This window comes from Rhagoletis pomonella, unplaced genomic scaffold, assembly GCF_013731165.1.
Source record: "Rhagoletis pomonella isolate Grant_MI unplaced genomic scaffold, Rhpom_1.0 Rhpom_scaffold_00010, whole genome shotgun sequence".
Lineage (NCBI taxonomy): Eukaryota > Metazoa > Arthropoda > Insecta > Diptera > Tephritidae > Rhagoletis > Rhagoletis pomonella.
Genome location: NW_023458564.1, coordinates 4,623,477 through 4,642,475, shown reverse-complemented (window position 1 = coordinate 4,642,475; position 18,999 = coordinate 4,623,477). Strand labels below are relative to the sequence as shown.

At 37.5% G+C, this 18,999-nt stretch overlaps 1 protein-coding gene across 1 annotated transcript in view; it reads right to left on the bottom strand.

The window, feature by feature from the left end:
• The window catches only part of LOC118746479 (protein still life, isoforms C/SIF type 2-like), a 375,070-nt gene that overhangs the window by 193,154 nt on the left and 162,917 nt on the right, over positions 1–18,999 (bottom strand). The window contains exons 6-7 of the mRNA XM_036480328.1: positions 15,610–15,792; positions 7,043–7,243 (exon numbers count right to left, since the gene is read on the bottom strand). Coding sequence (XP_036336221.1) covers positions 7,043–7,243; positions 15,610–15,792 — 384 coding nt within the window. The remainder of the gene's footprint in view (positions 1–7,042; positions 7,244–15,609; positions 15,793–18,999) is intronic.

Sequence of the window (18,999 nt, the reverse complement as noted above, 5' to 3'; positions counted from 1 at the left end):
TAGGTGCGACTGAAAAATAAAGTCTCGGCAGAGACCCCCTTTTGCTGACGACCACACCAAACTTTTAAAGAACTACGATTTGAAGGCATGCACCTGCAATGTTCGGATCCTTAATGGGGAAGGTGCCCCTGCTCGGCTGGTTGCGGTCCTTGTAAGGACAATAGCTGACATCACAGCCATCAAAGAAATGCGTTGGACGCGGAAAGACAAAAAATGTCTAGGCGACGAATGACGACGTCTACTACAGCTGCCATTTAAAGGCGCGCAAATTCGGTGTTGGATTTGTATTAAGTGGGAGAGAGACTCCGTCGCCGAATACTGTCGTTAACTCCGGTGGCTATAGTAAGACGAAGCATCCAGTGATCTCTTTTATTAGCGCTTGGAGAACAAATACGACCGCTGCCACCATCAGGGTGGACAAGGAAGGTATTTTTGGAACCACTGTCGGAAGATTCAGCCTACAAGATGAAACGTTTGAGAACGGACTGAGGCTGATCGACCTCGTAGGGCCCGAAATATGATATTATGCCGCACTAGGTTCCAGCATAAAAGGATCCATCAAGTCCGATGTGTCACAACGTACCTAAATTATGGGGGGGGGGGGGGGGGGGGGCCCCTTTCCACCCTATTAAATGGCCACAGCACCTAAAAGTGGTGAAAAATACGAACCTGCGCTCCCACTCGATGACGAAGTAGCCGATGTTCCACCGCCTGACTATGACTATAGGAATGATGCCGCTGTAAAACACAAAGCTGGTGAAGCTGAAAGCCGTCGAGGAGCTGAAAAGGCGCATGCACCAACTATTATGTAGAATAAGGTCAGACGAACGCAATCCCGACGACTGGAATTTAAGTGTGCTCTGCCCAATCTACAGAAAGCCGGCCCCGCCATTCGCGCCAATTACTGTGGCAGCAGACTTCTAAGATAGATTCTGCGAAATATTTTTGAGCGATGGCGAATACCGCAGACGACGGAAGGACGAGCTGTATGAGCTTTACAACGATGTAGACATAGGGCGCCGAATTAAAATACAGCGGCTATGCTGGTTTGCACATGCCATACGAATGAACAGAAATGCTCCAGCCCTGAATGTATTCAATGTGGGTCGCAATGATGGTAACAGAGGAAAGGAAATGTCCTCTTTGCGTTGGAGAGGTCAGGTGGAGAAGGACTTGGCTTTACTTGGCATTTCCAATTGGCGTCAGTTAGCACAGAAGAGAAACGACTGGAGTGCTTTGTTGGACTCGGTCAAAATCGCTAAGGCGTTTAAGCGCCAATAAAGAAGAAGGCATTTCAGATATAACAAGTAATTTTTAGCAAAAAAAAGAACCGACTTAAAAAAATATATATATATGTCTATATATTTCATGATCCAATGATCGGATCTAAACCAAATTAGTATGGGACCACCTCTGAGACACTACCTTTCCGCTGCAAAAAGAATTATCGAAATTGGTTGACGTGGTCCAAAGTTATGCGGTAACATACATAAAAAAAAAAAACAAAAAAAAAAAAAAAGATTCCGACGAACTGATAACCTCCTCCTTTTTTGGAAGTCGGTTAAAAACTGCCAGCAAAGATACAAATATCTATCAAACTGAAATTTAGTCTGCCTACTTATTTCCGAATGCTAGATTCATAAGGCTGATTTTAGAAATTTGTTCACATAACAAAAATTAATTTGAACTGAAATTGCGGATGTACGACCATCCAAAAAAAATCTTACATTACCGATGAAAACTCACAAAACATCATTGAGAGATTGGCGCAAATGAACATATTAACACGTGATTTTTATTTACAGTGACTCAAAGAAGTGTTGATTTTTTTTTTTTAATATTCATGTTGTTTTTCCAGTTAAATCTTTTTATGTTATTCTTCTATAAAAATATTGTCCAAGCTTTAGCCAAAACCATAAAAATAAAAGGAAACTTCAACAAATTTTCATCAGAATTTCGATCTTTACATATAATTGGAATTTTTACAACATTTCAGGGGCTGCAGTTTTATAGCTAAAGATTCCGATGATTTTTGAAATATTTTTTTCTTTAGGTTCAGAAAAAAGCTCGAAATTTGTATGAAATTTTTTAAGTTTTAATAAATTTTGTATACAATTTGAGACTTCGATTCGATCGTTTTGGCCACAGATTGGACAATATTTTTGTAGAAAAATAACAAAAAAAATTTGACTTAAAAAACTTTGTAAATACAGTCGTGTCTGGATATAGTGAACTAATTTTTGCATGGCCTGTTCACAGCATCCAGGTTGTTCACTATATTAAGGTTGACTTATTTTGTTCAAAATCTTGTTTTATTTGCTCAAAATTCATGTTTGTGTATGTAAGTGCAACAGATCTTTGGAATAAATGTACACTTAGGAAGATATAAATGGATATATGAATGTTTATTGAAAGAATTCGCGAATAGATGTTTGCTTCCTGCAGGAGAAAATTGACTTTTGGACCTTTTGGGCTTTTTCACGAGTTCTCAATACTATTATTCCAGCATAGTCGGTTTTTAATAGTTTCAGTGGCTTTTATAGGATTTCCGATCTGTCCTTCGCCTTGGTCATCATCCCCAGCTTCTGCAGTATCCTCGGCATCTTTCTCTTAATCAATTGGTTCGTCGTCTTCGATTGTATTTTAATTTTAGATATCACTTTCAGTGTAGGTTTCCTAAAATAATTAAAGTACATAAAAACGAAATGGACAGGTGAATGTCAATAGGGTCAATAAAATTTCCTCCGGTATTACAACTTGCAGCAGACTCTGCAATAATTTTTTGGCGAAGTATCATCTTCATCCTCACTTTCATTTGGCTCTGTGGCATTGAAACATTCTCATAAAGGCTTCCAACATTTCGGTGTTACACTTGCCTTCAGCTGATTCCAAGCAAGCATTAAAAATGATACAGCATCTTTAAAAGTTAAAGTTTTTAAAAATTGTGTGATGTCATCTTTTTCTACAGCTAATAACAGCAGATGTTTTTTTTTTGTAGTACAGCTTAGTTAAGCGAATCACATTTTGATCCACAGGATGAATAAAAGGCGTTAAATTTGGAGGCATATAAATCCCGAATATTGAGCCATCAGCAGTTTTAAGTTCATCTTCTGGCGGATGGCTAGGGGCGTTATCAAGCAATAGGATAGTTTTAGTTGGTAAACCCTTTTGTAGCTAAGAATTTTGAACCTAATAACAAATAAAAACGAAAAAATACTCGGTAAAACTGTTAGGAATTTTAAATGTATTACTCATGTACGTGAGGGACGAAGCAATGGTGAAACCATTCTATGAAGATGTCTGCAGTTACACCATAAATTTCCGATTTTTTCAACAATTTCAGATTTTTGCTCCAACGAAGGGAATTTCCTCGCAGACATGATAACACTTAAAAATTATTTAAATGCTAAATTTATTAGCATACAAAAACTAAAAAACCACATAAAACAGCGCACATTCACTCACAAGCGGTTGGAACTCGACAAGAACCAAATAAACATTAGCATCAAATAGTAGCAGCTTTTCTAGTAATAAACATAAAGTGGTAAATTTCAGGGAATAACCGCTTTCATTTCCGGTTAAATTTGGTATTTTTTTTGTCAATTTATGCTTGCCGTTGCTTTCAAAATTTTGTTCACTATTTGGAGGCTTTCGATTATTCACTATTTAGAGTACTCTGTGTAAATATTTCGGTGTTCACTATATCGAGGTGTTCGCTATATAGAGACACGACTGTATTAAAAAAAAAATCAACACGTGGGCACTTGTTTGAGTTGCATTGTATGCGTTAAGAAAATTTAATTAATTGAATTTTATATTTTTTAACTCTGGTGATATAGAATTTGCTTATTACACAATTATATAATGAATTGGCTGTTAAGTTAAGGGAAGAAATTCCAACACTTCGATCATTTTTCCAAGAAGTAAAATAATTGGGGTTTTGTTATAAACCTTATCTAATTGTTTCCTATTAGAATATTTTCATATCAAAGCCCCAGCTAAAAATTTTCTTTTTTCTGTGATTGAACAATCTTTCGTTCTCGTTTAGTTGCATATTTCATGAAGCATATTTTGTGCCTTTTAATTACACCAGTTTTCGCAATACTCCCTTATATTTATTTTATCACTTTTGTAAGGAGAATAAATATGCACATACTTGCATTTATATTTCTAAAAATAAATTTATCAATTTTTGGGTTATGTTAGTTTTATTGTAATATGTCGTCTAAGTTACCATAAATGTAATTTTAGCTGAATTCTTGTTTACTAACATTTATGAATTAAACTCAAAAATGTTTGCAGTATAACCATAGGGTTGCATTTTTAGACAAAGTTGTGTATTACAAAACTTGAAAATTGTTTTAGTGGATTTTGAACCGAACCGAACCGAACCATTTTTTGGGGTGGTAACATTTTACATCCCTGCTTTGTTGTAACCTCTGCAAGGAGTAGGGTTGCCAGACGTACTGCTTTTTGGAGTAAACGTACTCCTTTTTATTGCAATGTACTCCCTTGTACTAAAAAAAAAAATATCTGCAAATGTACTCCTTTTTTAGTTTCGTACTTCTTTTGTACTCCTTTTTCCAGCTATTAATATTTTATCATATACAGGGTGTAAATTAATATCTGTTGCACAGTTTTTTTTTTGAAAAATAAAAGGGGTCTTTATAGATTTTACGAAAAAGTAGTTTATTGTTAATTATCCACGGATTTTACTTCAATTTTATTAATTTGTTTTTAAATTTTAACCTTCATTTTGTCCAACGTAAGGCCTCGTACTCAGCAATCGAAAAGACTCGAAACTGGTGACTAGGAGGGCATTCATTCGACCAACCCTATACAGGTTTTTTTTTTCATTTTTTATACAAAATCTAAGAAAAAATAACCTGAAAAAGAGGTTCGTGCCGCATGTACTTATCTCCCAAAGCTGGCAAATGCAAATCAGGATTAAAATTTTAAAACCAATTAATAAAATTAAAGTAAAATATTTACAAAGTTAACAAAAAAAAACACAAAATCTATAAAGAACCCTTTTATTTTTCAAAAAACCTGTGCGGCAGTTATTATTTTACGCGCTGGACGTTGCCATTCATATTGTGGCAAACACTACTTAGTAAGCAAAGTTAAGTGTGATAGTGAAAAGGTGTAAGCATGGCCTTAGGTGCAGGGCGCTCGGGTATAAAAATCAGAAAAATATTAAATTAATTATAAGGCTTAAATTAAAAAAATGGTCATACATTCAGGAAGAGATAATTCTTTTGTAGTTTTTAGTTTTTTAGTTGGGGAAACTTTCCTATAAGGGCGGTCATTGAGAACCGAATTCTACGCAAAAATACTGTGGACGCAAGTGAAAATTGTGACTTTTGGCAATTTTTCTAAGGGGTCCCGTAGGGGCCCTAGGTGGTCGGGAGTAACATTTTTGTCAATGGCGGTCTCTTTAACAATCTTCTCTATTGGAAAGCCAACCCATATAGTTATTTATTTTTCATATTTATTGTTGCTTTGAAAAAGATTTCTAAGATATCTTTGTTTGTTTGTACCTAATTAATGGTAATTTGTAACAATAAATTGCACAAAAAATTAAAAAAAAAAATTGTACTCCCTTTATATGTCATGTACTGCTTTTTTTCTATCGAAAATATAAATGTACTTCTTTCTCCGTTTCAAAATGTGGCAACCCTAGCAAGGAGTGAGCACATGTATTTTATTTATCTGGTGAAATACTTAAGCAATCTTTTGGTTTTGAAAAAATATAAAACTTCAAAGTCTGTTGAACGAATTTTACTTTTGTAAAGAATAATACATAAGGCTAATTTTTTTCGTTTCATTAAATATGTAAATTTGAAACAATTTCAGATAGAAGTATTGTAAGAATAGAATTTATTTTTAAAATTTCGTGCCGAATCCTATTGGACTGGGCCGGGCATAGCGGATTTTTCCCCTGTGAAGTTCTTGCGGTTTTTAGAATTTGATTTTTGCACTCGTTCTAGGCCGTGTCGGAAAAATTAGGCTCGCGCTCTAGTCAAAATGTAAAAAATCATTTGAATATAAAAGCATAGAATGTTTTCCAACACTGTTCCAGCTGAACAGTTAAATCATCGTTCTGCCAAATTTTACGCCAGCTGAAATACTTTTCCCTTCACAGATTGCAGATTTAGTGCAACACTTTGGCCATCAGCGCTGATCCGGGCCCAGCCATATGATGGGGATTTTTATGAAACAATTCCATCGCGTGATGGCACTGCCGACAATGCATCAAATTATGCTTCAAATGGGCTATTAATTTGGACGATTGTGCTCTTAAATATACATTTGCAATGTAAAAATCTCACAATTAAATATTATGTAATACGAATTTTATATTAAAAGCTTTGTTTAAAGTATTAATGAATTATTTAAAGTGCATTTAGATAAAAAAGGAGATTGGCATTTTCGGTCCCATCGACAGTTGGAGTTCGGGAAGTTGGGGGTTTACATGACGTGAAATAACCGTATTCCGAGCTAGCTAAAAATATAAAAGAAAGTTAAATCTACACAGCAACCAGATAAATTTTTTAAGCCATCACCGCCGCTTTCAAGTAACAAGTTCCGTATTTTTTGAAAGTCGTAGACTTAGAGCGGGTTTATATTTCATTTCTCATACATAGGGTTGCCAATGTTTTTTAAGAAATTTATAGTACTTTTTCAAAAAAGTCTGAAAAAATATAGTACACTTCAAATATATATATAGTATTTGTTTTTAAAGAAAAAGTAAAAATGCTTTTTAAGTGTACATCTTTTTTCTTTCTTATGCATTTCCTCTATAAAAAAAATATATATATAACATAACTAACTAGAAATACACAGAAATAGAAGTAAGGCATAAGAATGCATATTTCATAGATATTCATGAATCGATATTCGATCGGGTGTGGATGCTGCAAACTACTCCTTTTAATAAAGGCAGCATTTTTTCTTACTCTTAAATAACGCATACATAGTTACAAAAATTATATTACTCTCTAGAATCAGTATTTTTCATACCGCAATCAAATTCACTTACCTGCATGGATCGTCGACTTGAGCCGCTATTCGAACGGGAGAGCATCGGAGGTCGACGTTTAGTGGCACCACGACCGGCCAATAAGTTATTCAGCAACGATGGTGAACGAGCACAAATGAATGCATGAAATGAGGATACAGTGAAGACGCCCAATTTGTTCAGTGTGTTCTTGGTTGGCCGTGAAACGTGTGTGAGCAAAGACTGCAATGACAAGTAGATAATTAGTCATTTAATAGTTCTTTTTTCAAATATGTTGACTATGTAAACTTGACAATAGAAAATTAAATATGTATAGTTAAATAACGTAGATAAAATTTTCTTTGCTGTAGAATGACGAAATTGAATTTTTGAAAAATGCGCACCAAGCACTGTTAGTTTTTCAGTAACGTATCGCAGGGCGTAAAATTTAAAAGCGCATTTCCTGTCTTGTAATTGGCGTTCTTCGTGTTTTTTTTTTTTTGAAATGTATGGACAAAATAATTTAATTTTGCTATTGTTATGTCCATATTACATATAAATGCTTTGCTAAATTTTGAAGTTCTTTTAATGGTTCCTAGCAAACCTGGTGGAACACCAAACACGTAGAATTACGAACGTGTTGGAGTGAAAGAAAACCGGGCGGCTTGCTGCCCAAACATCAAGTGTACTATGCCTTTCACTAAAAAAATCATCACGCAGCCATTAGCGTCCGCCGAGCTTGCTGCTGAAATAGGTACAAAGGCTGCACTTTATACTTTGCTGAGTTTGCAAAATATTGAGTAAACAAAATGTATACAAAAATGTATAAACTTTGCTTATAGCTATGTGCTACTTATTTCTAGGCTCTATATTTTGCATAAAAATACGGCTTCATAGACAAGCAAAAGTGTCTAGGAACTGGCGACGTCTACTGCAGCTGCCATTTAAAACAGCGCAAATTCGGTGTTGGATTTGTGATGGGAGAGAGACTCCGTCGCCGAGTACTGTCGTTCACCCCGGCGAACGAGCCTCTAGCTACAATCCGCCCCGACGAAAGAGAAGGACGAGGGGTCCAAGGATCTTTTCTATGAGCGCTTGGAGCGCACATACGAGCGCTGCCCCGCCATGATACCAAAATCGAGCTTGGCGACTTTAATGCCAGGGTGAGAAAAGAAGGGATATTTGGAATCGCCGTCGGAAAATTCAGCCTCCACGACGAATCGTCCGACAACGGAATGAGGCTGATCGACCTCGCCGGGGCCCGAAACATGGTAGCATGCAGTACTAGGTTCAAGCATAAAAAGATCCATCAAGGTACGTTGTTGTCTCCAGATCAGAAAACGAGAAACCAAATCGATCACGTTGTAATAAAAGGAAGGCACGCTTTCAGTATTTTGGACGTACGTACACTCCGAAGCCCAAACAGCGACTCGGACCACTATCTCGTTGCAGCCAAGATACGCACCCGCCTCCGTGCAGCAAAAAATGTGCGCCCAAAAATGCAAGGAAAGCTTAACGTCGAAAAGCAGCAATCACAACAGACGGTCAATGCATTCGTCACTCGACTCTTACTTTTACCCTCAGAGATAACTTTTCAATAAGCCGAAATATGCGAGCAGTGGGACCACATTTCGCGCTCATTAAGTAAGGCCGCCGAAGAAGTAGTCGGATTTCAGCGAGTCCGAAAGAGCAACTGGTACGATGAGGAGTGTCAGGAAGCTGCATAGATAAAAAGATACCGCGTATAGGGCGATCGAGCGCAACGCGAGCCATGTGGGACCGTTATAGGGAACTGAAGAAGGAAGCGAGATGTATTTGCCGCAATAAGAGGAGAGAGGCCGAAATACGTGAGTGCTAATAGCTTGAGATGCTAGGCGACAGGAAAAACGCCCAAAAATTTTACCAGAGAGTTACGCGTCTTATGCAAGGTTTTAAGACCATTGCGAACTCTTGTAAGAACAACAATGGCGACCTAGTAACTGATGTCCATCACGTACTTAAATTACGGAGGGAACGCATTTCCACTCTACTGAATGGTAACAGCACTGAAAGCTGTGGATAAGATGAATCCGAGCCCACAGTCGATGATGACGGAGTCGCTGTTCCACCATCTGACTATGACAAGGTACAAATAGCAATAGCGCGCTTTAAAAACAACAAAGTTGTTGGAGTTGACAGCCTGCCAGCTGAGCTATTCAAGTACGGTCGCGAGGAGTAGATAAGGTGCATGCATAAGCTCTTGCGCAGAATATGATCCGATGAACGCATGACCGACGCCTGGAATTTAAGTGTGCTCTGCCCAATCCACAAGAAGATTTACGGGCCTTTACGCATTGGCGACAGCGAGTACCGCAGACGATGGAACGATGAGCTGTTTGAGCTTTACAACGGCGTAGACGTAGTGCAGCGTATTAAAATACAGCGGCTCCACTGGCTAGGTCATGTCGTTCGAATGGACACCGGCGCTACAACTCTGAAACTATCCAACTCGGAGCCCGCAGGTGGTAGCAGAGGGAGAGCGAGGCCCCAACTGCGATGGAAAGATCAGGTGGAGAAGGACTTGGCTTCACTTGGCATTTCCAATTGGCATCAGTTAGCATAGAAGATAAACGACAGGCGTGCTTTTTTGAACTCGGCCAAAATCGATTAGGCGAGTTATCGTGTGCACAGACGGATCGACGGACAGACAGTGTCACAGCTTAATCGATTTCTTTTTTCATTCTGATCATTTATGTATGCATTTGTCTATATCTATCTCGATTAGTTTTGGCTGTTACAAACAACCGTTATGTGAACAACATATTTATATATAAAAATAGTATTGGTGATAACTGCCTATTAATTATTCACTTGTCAATCACTTAGAATCTTGTGAGATATTGTAATAAATTGTTGTCGAGCACTTTTATAGTGGTAGACGAGGGACAAAAATTGAAGCCTTGCAAAAGTGCATGTACGCATATGAAACTGAATATAAAGCATTTGCTTTTAAAATAAATTTTTTCCTATGGTAGCATGAATTAGCATGCAGTTCTGCGCTTGCATATGTCTGTATGTAGTGTACTGACTTTGAAGCAAACTGATTTCGTAGATACGTACTTATTTATATACAAATTTGCATAGCATATGAATTCATAATACACCCCCGATCTCCCCCTAACACACATCAACTTAAAAACTAAGTGTAAGGCAAATATCCTGCGGGAAAGCACTTCATGCAACCAAACAGAAGCAGTTCGGCGACACCATGCGATGGGTGGAGTATAAGTAGCTTTCTTTGCCAGCAGCATAATCGGCTTGCGCTACACTCTTACGACTCCACTTTCCTGCATTGCTGTCTGTCGTCTGTCTGTTTGCCTAATTGTATGCAAGTTACTAGGTGTGTGTGCGTCTGTGTGTGGGTGGTTATTTGCTTGCCTGTTAATAATAAATCATGCCGCCTTCATGACTGTCATTTGGCTGCATATTGTTGCTGTTACAGTGCTGCTCCGCATGTGTTTCTTTTATTATTGTGCCGTTTATCCTACTTGTTATCCTCACACGCACACGTTAACATACAAGCACGTATATACATAGGTATGCGAAATGAACGTGCAATATAAAAAGGCAATCGTTGCCACACTAGACCACAAATGCCTTTACATAAGCCATGAATAGCTTAGTGGAGTTGAGTGCAAAGTTGAGCGCATGGAGTTTTGACTCTTGACTAACTGTTTGTCTGTCTTACTTCAGACTCCTCTTTAGCATTATAAATGTGTGAAAATATTTTTCAAAATAGCAGAAGGCAATGAAGGGAGTAGTGGAACAAGCGAGCGAGCGGCAGAGAGATATGGCAGCTGCATTAGTTGGTTTGAATGGCGGTTGAATAGCTGAATGAAAGATTGCAGCTGTTGATGTTTGCTGATATGTTAAGCTATACAAATATATGTATATATTTACAGTTATGTATTTTAACAGCCACAAATACGCAAAACACGTGCACAAATTCTCGCAAAAAGTGTGACTTATCCAGAATGTCTCCGGGACCAGTCGCAAAGGAACCTGAGACCAATACTAATTTTGATATATTTTTATGGAATGAATTGTTCGCTTTTGTTCGAGCATGTCCTAAGAACACAATAATTTTTCCCCTTTATACCCGAACGGCTATATAAAAGGACTAAAAATAATAATAAAAACGTGCGCCAGCTGCGATTCGAGCCGAGGATCTCAGGTTTGCTAAGCGAATACTCTACAAATCGTTGATTGTACCCGTTAGAGATGAGACTGGTTTCCCCTACTTCAAGGGAGCTCTTAAACTCATTTGATAAGATCACCAACGACAAAGTTCTCCAAGCCTGAAAAGGACTCGAGGATATAAAGTCTCCCGGTCTAGACAGTGTACCTAATTTAGCTTTGAAACTGGCTATCACATCGGCTAGTATTGTCGTTTACGGATTTATTTAACACGCGTCTAGCCGAGGGAACATTCCCATCAGTTTGGAAGAGGCAAATGCTGGTATTGCTGCCTAAACCCGGTAAACCTCTAACGGAACCTTCCAGTTACAGGCCCATGTGCCTGCTCGACTAGGTGGGAAAAGTCCTTGAGCATGTGATAGGAAACCGTCTCGAAAACGAAATCCAAGAGAAATAAGGTATATCTGATAGACAGTTTGGTTTTCGAGAAGGGAGAAACACCATTCATTGCGACTAAGCGCCTTTCTCCCATTCCCCACACGAAGTTGTGCTTGGCGCCAGACCCGAGGGGAGCGGAACTCGACGAAAACAACAGGCTTATCTTGGTTTCAAAGTGCCACTTGAGGGAAGTGCACTACCACAACGCCCATGAAATAAAATCCCGTTAGGGATGATTCGAGTACGGATTAATTTACGATTATTACCGTAAGGGACTAGTCGAGTTGCGACTAACTAATTATCAATTGTACTAGATTGAGAGTAATGTCGGAGTACCCTCTTTCGAGGTTCGTTGCACAATTTTTTGCAGGGATATTCGTGAATGCTTGTGAGCACATACACACAAACATATTTGCAAATGTGTAGATATGCATACGTCTGCCACATATGCGTTTGTCGCCTTATGTTCACGCTTTTACGTGAATATTTTATTGCTTTTCACCTTTGCGTTTGCGTGATTCTTTTCTTTTAGCCATTCTCCGAAAGCAGTTACTCACTTCAAACGTTATTATGGATAATCATATCTCACTAGTGTGCAAATGTCTACTTAGAAAGCGCAGCATATTGCTGCTTTTATAAAAAATATTTATCATACGTTCGTCTTAAAAGCCGACAAGTTCTGGCAACGTGCAACACGAAAGTAAAGATTTATTAGGACTTTACCATTATAAAGGAGAAAAGCATGTCAGCCAAACTAGGCTAACATGAGCATTTAGGCTCTTCCTATCAAAACTGGTAGGTTTCTTTCCATTTGGTAGGTTGATCGGCTAGATTGGATTTTGTTGGGCTCCGCGACAATAATAGTTATTTGCGAAAAATTTAAGATCTGAACATGTAAATATTTTAGCAGTACTGAAGACTGGTGTTCTGGAGAGAGTTCGTCAATAAACCCACTGAAGTCCACCATTGTACCGAAAGAAGTTCCCAAAATTTGGACAAAGGCCCAATTGGAACTCACATCTTGGTAGCCTCGTGACCAAGAGCTAAGCAAGTAAACGCGGGTGCCATCTTGAGCAAGGAGCACCGACTGGTCTGCGTGTCCATCACAGGGGCTATGCACAGCTGTCCAACTGATGCCCTTGGTGTCATAAAAGGCATAACTCCTTTGTCTATTCTAATTGAAAAAGAGGCCGCCTGAAGCGCCCTACGGCTGCCCAATATCATCGGCATGGAAAATTTAGATCCTCGGGGTCATTTGCAGGTTCTCAATCCATTCCTGGATGATCCCGCTATCAAGCTCACGGACATCATGCTACCGAAGTTATCCTTCTACCATCCCTACAAGGTCAGACTTTCTGAAAGGGACTGCTGGGAAGCGGCAATACTATGATTGACAAAGGGTTCCAAGTAAGGTATACCGATGGATCAAATATGGACGACGGGAGTACTGAGGCAGGCGTGCTTGGACCAAGATTACAGAAAAGTCTGCCAATGGCCACATACCCAACCATATTCCAGGAGAAAGTCTTCGAAATCGATATATGTATGTATTCGAGAATGCTTTCCTAGAAGGATAAATGGTGCCAGAATAAGCAATATTTCGAACAGTCAGGCAGCGTTAAAACGGAACCAAGGCTTGTCGACAGCTGTAAAGCTCTCGACACAAAAGCGTACCGCTGAGATCGCTTCCGGGCTTTGAAGGTTTTGAATTTAACAACTGTCTCGAAAAGCGTGGAGCCCAAATGCGCATGCATGATCCCGAGATTTTCCGAGCTGCATCTAAAGGATACACTGCAGAACTACTTGGAGGCTGCGAGGAATCTCAGATTGCTGTCCACTCCTTAGATTAGCCGTGTTAGAGTGTCTTAGAACTCATACCGGCTGCCGGAAAGGACACTGCAAGTTAAGGTGCCATTTGAATAAAATGGGGCTCTCTGTAGATACAGCAGGTTTTTTGGGCTGGTGGAGGAAGTCCCAGAGCATAGTCTATGTGACTGCCCACGTATCATGAATAACAGACTGATACACCTTGGCCGATTGTCTGATTCATCCAAAATTTGTAACAAGGTACCTTCTAAAGTGCTTAGCTTCTTAAAAATCCTATGGTTGGAGTGATAAAAATTAGGGTTTAGCACAATAGATCTTCTTAGGTCAAATATATTTTTGGTAGGTTTTGCTTGGTTATGATAGGAAGAAAAATTTGTTCATGGCAACACTAGTTCATACATATGCACATTAAATGTATATTAAAAAAATATAGTGTTTAGCTCATATTTTCAACTTGATGTGGACTAGAAGAAGACTAACATCTTTCAAAGCCTTTTGTCTATAACTGATATCAAACCTCCCGAGTGACTTGTCAAGGGATGTTTGTTTTGAATGATTTTTTATCGGAGGTTTATGCAAATATAGACAATTGAGAGGAGGTGACGCCCGACCCTGTTACTCTAAAAGCTCTAGAGAATCCTCGTATATCTACAAAAAATTATTCAGGAACATAAAAAAGTTAATTTTAACTTTGAGCGGAAGAGGAAAAAGTTGGAACTTACATACATATGTATGTATATATGGGGGCATAAGAACTTTGTGTGGCCTAGAATAAGGAATTCAACAAAATTAGCCAACTATATGTTTACCACTACCGCGTAACTGGCATCAGTTAGAAACTCCGTGAAGCTGAATCGCTGTCCGCCTGGTCTTTCCAACGGATATGTGGCATATTTTTTCCGACTTCGACTTCGATTTTTTTAGGGCTGTAGCATTTGAATCCATTACTTTGTATATCTCATTTCGGAGTACTAAATATGCTTATGTCGTTTTATCGTCCTCATTCCTTGCCATAACAAATGGGTAAAGGGAATACGTAAAATGAACAATTCAAGAACAGCTTCGCTAGAAGATTACATCGCTCAAGGTTGTGTTGTCCTTTTCGTTGGAAGTTTGCTTTTACGTCGTGGGTTCCAAATCTTGCGCATGACCAGATTCTAAGGCTGTTTTGTTTGAAGCGACATATGCTTGCTTGCAGCTGAACTTCCTGGTGGAAAGATGCAGCCGACTTCAGTGGACCCTCAAGTCGAATATGTTAGCCCAAAAAAGCTTCGTCTCCCATCGGTTGCTCACGTTGCCCAAAGCGCGATCATGGATGCGAGGTTGAGCATTTTATATAGTCGATCAACTATAACTGGTTACCCAGAAACCCCACTATATCCTTTTGCACCCACTATAGAGTTATTCAGTTGTCGGTCGGTTTATAAGTGCTTAAAATAAATTTCTCTGGCATATATTTTGACTGCATTACTAAAATTTCTCTAAGGCAATAATGCTGTTCGAGATTTTACCTCTCAAATTAATGTTTCTTCAAAATTGCTAAAATAGGAGGTCGGAACGACTCGTCGTAAGTGAGGGGTTAATTATTTTTTCTTGCTGACTAAGAGTCATTGAACGAGTATGTTTGCTAAGATGTACAGACGTTTTAACGGATTTTCCATTTATTGAACCATAATTAGCTCAAATACACATTGGCTTGAGAATTAAAGCAGCCTTGTATGTTTTACCGTGAGGAAGAGGCGTATGTAGATCCGCTCATGGGCACATTAAAGCCATATTATTAATGTATGTATATTTCAATGTAATAGTAGCTATTTGACTACTCCGTAAGTGAGAGCTAAGTATAACTTAAGTAACTACCGATATTACAATGGCAATCTAACAATTGGTATGAGTATTCGCTATACTTTAGATTGATTTTGGTATGCGATTAAGTAGTAAATGTACACAAAAAATTATTCATTCTCATTTCCATCACCGTCGCAAATATTTTATGCTAATATGTATTCACATAAATTTTTCGATTATCATTGCTTATGCATACATACATACACATACTACACGTTTGTATGTGTATGTATGTATGCATAAGCAATGATAATGATATGCATAGCTATTGATGTGCGAAACGTTTGGAATTTTGTGTAACTTATTGTATAAAAACTTACTTTTGGATTTGGCAATTCGCCACTCTGCAATGACGCCATGTAGCAACGCAAGCGGAACTGTTCGCAATGTAAACGTTCCAAATTCTCCTCCCATTGCAGGATTTGTGTCTGTATTTGGTGGCGAGTATCCTGGTCGGTAACAACGGATTGCTGCAGCTCAGCCATGTGCTTCAACTTGTGATCCTGCGGAAGAGAACGTAGCAAAAAGTGACAAATCAGTTGAATTCGAACAGTTTAGAAAAACGCATAAACAAGTTGTATTGCGTATATGTATGTATGTATATATTTGTATAGTATGTTCATAAATATGTACACATGTATTTTTTTTAATAAAACTTGGATTTAAAAATGCGATACCAACAGCCAATGCTGGCGAGTTAAGTGAAAAGTGCAACAGCGAAGAGGTTGTTGTTTGTTTTGGTTTTTTTGTAGAAGGAAAAGCTTACTGCTTGCTTTCAGCCGCTGATATGAAAAACAACAATCTGGAATAAAAACTCATTTCATGTGCAGTCATTCAAGCTCAGCAGGTGTGAAATTTTTCAATCTGAAGTTTTTCATTTTCATTTTTGTTTTGCTTGTTTCAGTTTAAGCAAGCTCGTCTATTCGCGCAATTGTTTTTTCTAGCAAATTTTGTGCTCTTTAACGCCTGCTTGCAACATTTTGTATTGTATTTTGGTCTATTTATAAATTTGTATGTATGTATGTAGGTATGCACTTGTATACTTTTAATCACAATTGTTAATGTAGACGAAGTGCGCCAGATTCTAGTGGTTTATTTATACACATACAGATGTACTTATGTACATATACATATGTACATATGTACGTATAGATATATTACCCTGCTGGGAAAAGCCGAACGAGTGAACCTAAGTTGCGGCCTGAAAGCAGGACATTTGTATCATCGTCCACAATGACATCCCAAATTTACTCTAAAGAGTGTCACCAGAAGTGGTTGCTGCCTTTCACTTAACATCACAGATCATCTACCAAATTTTGACTTGACCTAGCCAGCAACCATGAAATGGTATCTGGATAATAAAGTGGATGTGATACAAAAAATATGAATCCGCTTTATTGGCCCCAACTACGCCCCATAGAGACATTTTGGGCGATTGTAAAAGCCAAGTTGAAGAAAAATGGATGCATTTTAAAGAAAAACGAATTAATGTTGCTTAAATGGAACAAATATGCTGCATAAGTTACTAAAGAGGGTGTCTTACATTCTTACATAAAAAGGAACCATAAATGTTAAACACATATCCTTTCTTTCAAGATAAAAACTATCGAATTCTTAGTCTTACTTTAGATGTTAGAATTTTAATTAAGTCAAGCTTTAATATATACACCTTTAGTCTTTCTTATCAAATGAAAAAGTAAAGTTCTTCTCATTCAGCGTTTCAATTATTTACAAAAAACTTCTACCTATTTATTTTTTAACTCGCTTCCTTATATTAACTAACAACTACCGGCGAATATAATACGACAAGATTATTACAAAACGTTTTTGAGTTTCTTTAGAACAAGTAATTTTTGGCAAAAAAAAACCGACTTCAACTCTCATATAAAAAAAAATATATATATATATCTCATGATCCACTGATCGGATCTTAACCAGATTAGTATGGGACTACCTTTCCGATGCAAAAAGAATTATCGAAATCGGTTGACGTGGTCCAAAGTTATGCGGTAACATACATAAAAAAAAAAAAAAAAATATTCCGACGAACTGATAACCTCCTCCTTTTTTGGAAGTCGGTTAAAAAGTGAAAAATGTAGTCAACACATCCCCTTCGTGCGTATAAAATGTTTAAAGCTTACGTTGCCATGAAAAAAGAAAATGTGTATTCTTGTATTTATTAAGACTTGTTTAGGTAAATTAAGAAGCTGTGTAGATATGCGTTTATGTTTGCCCTAAAGAAGCTTTTGTCAACTTATGGGCTAACAAAAGAAAAGCAACAACTAAAGTAAAGAAACTTTATAAGTATTGTTTGGCTACTGTATTACACTAAACAGGATGAAGTTTTCGTTACAGCTTGTTGAGTTTTCGATACGTGACTTGAAATTTTTAAAGTTTTCCAAGGATAATTGAGTCACGGGCTTATCTGTGAATATATGTACCCGCCTTCAAAAGGGGCACAACTCAAAATTACACTTTTGTGAGAAAATGCGAAAAACTATTTCCTAGCATATGATAGTCATATGGGCAAGTGAGATTTTACCTAAGGTTTTTTTTAAACAAATCATAAAAAATTTGTTCCAGATTTTGCTGAAAGGTTAAGAAAAGCTGTGTGTACATTTTTAGCACAAAATTTCAAAAATGGCAAATTTTGAGTTGTGCCTCTATGTATGTATATATGTATGTATATTAGTGCTTCGAGAATTTATTCAATATTTTGACAACTCCTATGAGAGCGCTGCAGGAAGTAAATAAAAACACAGACAAAAGTACATACATATCGAGCCCTAACCGCCAAAATAACGTAAGCGACATTTTTTTTCAAAATTTTCTTTTTAATGCAGAAATATTCCTAGAGCATCTAGATACATTTCTGCATCAAAAAGAAAATTTTGAAAAAAAAATGTCGCTTGCGTTATTTTGGCGGTTAGGTCTCGATATGTACACTGCCGAAACAAAGTATTGGCACAGCAAATATTTCACAATATATGCAACAATTTTCATTCTAATATTTTTCCGCTAATTTCATATAAAAACATAGTTCATTGTACAACAAAAACCATAAAAATATATATCCTAAGCTTTGTGCAAAACTCGCGAAAATTCAGCAAATTTTCATAAAAATTTTCAACTTTCGGATTTTTTAGATTTTTTTTGAGTATGCAGCCCAATCAATTTTATTATAACAAACCGCAAGCCTTGAGTAGCTAGGAATTACCGTTGATTTTTGGTATTTTTTTCATGCAGTCTCTTCCATACAAAATTTTTTTTTTGAAAATACTTTATATGGAAAAAATGCAAACACCTTCAAGAAAAAAGTCTCAAAAATCAACGCCATTTTTGACTAACTCCGAACTTGCATTTTTTTACTAGAATTTAATGGGCTGACAAAACATTTCTTACTGCACCGGTGACTGGTATAAGAAAAAAGTGTATCACCTGGAGCCTACAGAGGAGTAGACACTCAACTGCGGTGCACGTCACGATTCCTATCCTGAACACGATATGGTGTTTATATTACTTTAGTCCGATGTTTGTACCAGAATAAATAATATAAAAAAAAAACTTTTTAATATACAACGCTTTTATAAATGGACTAAAAAGTAGAAAATATATTTCTCAGTCCCATAGAATTTGTTTTGATAACTTTTGATTTTGAAATTTTAGCAAAAGTCGTTATAACCAATTTATGAGATTGAAAATGAAAAGCG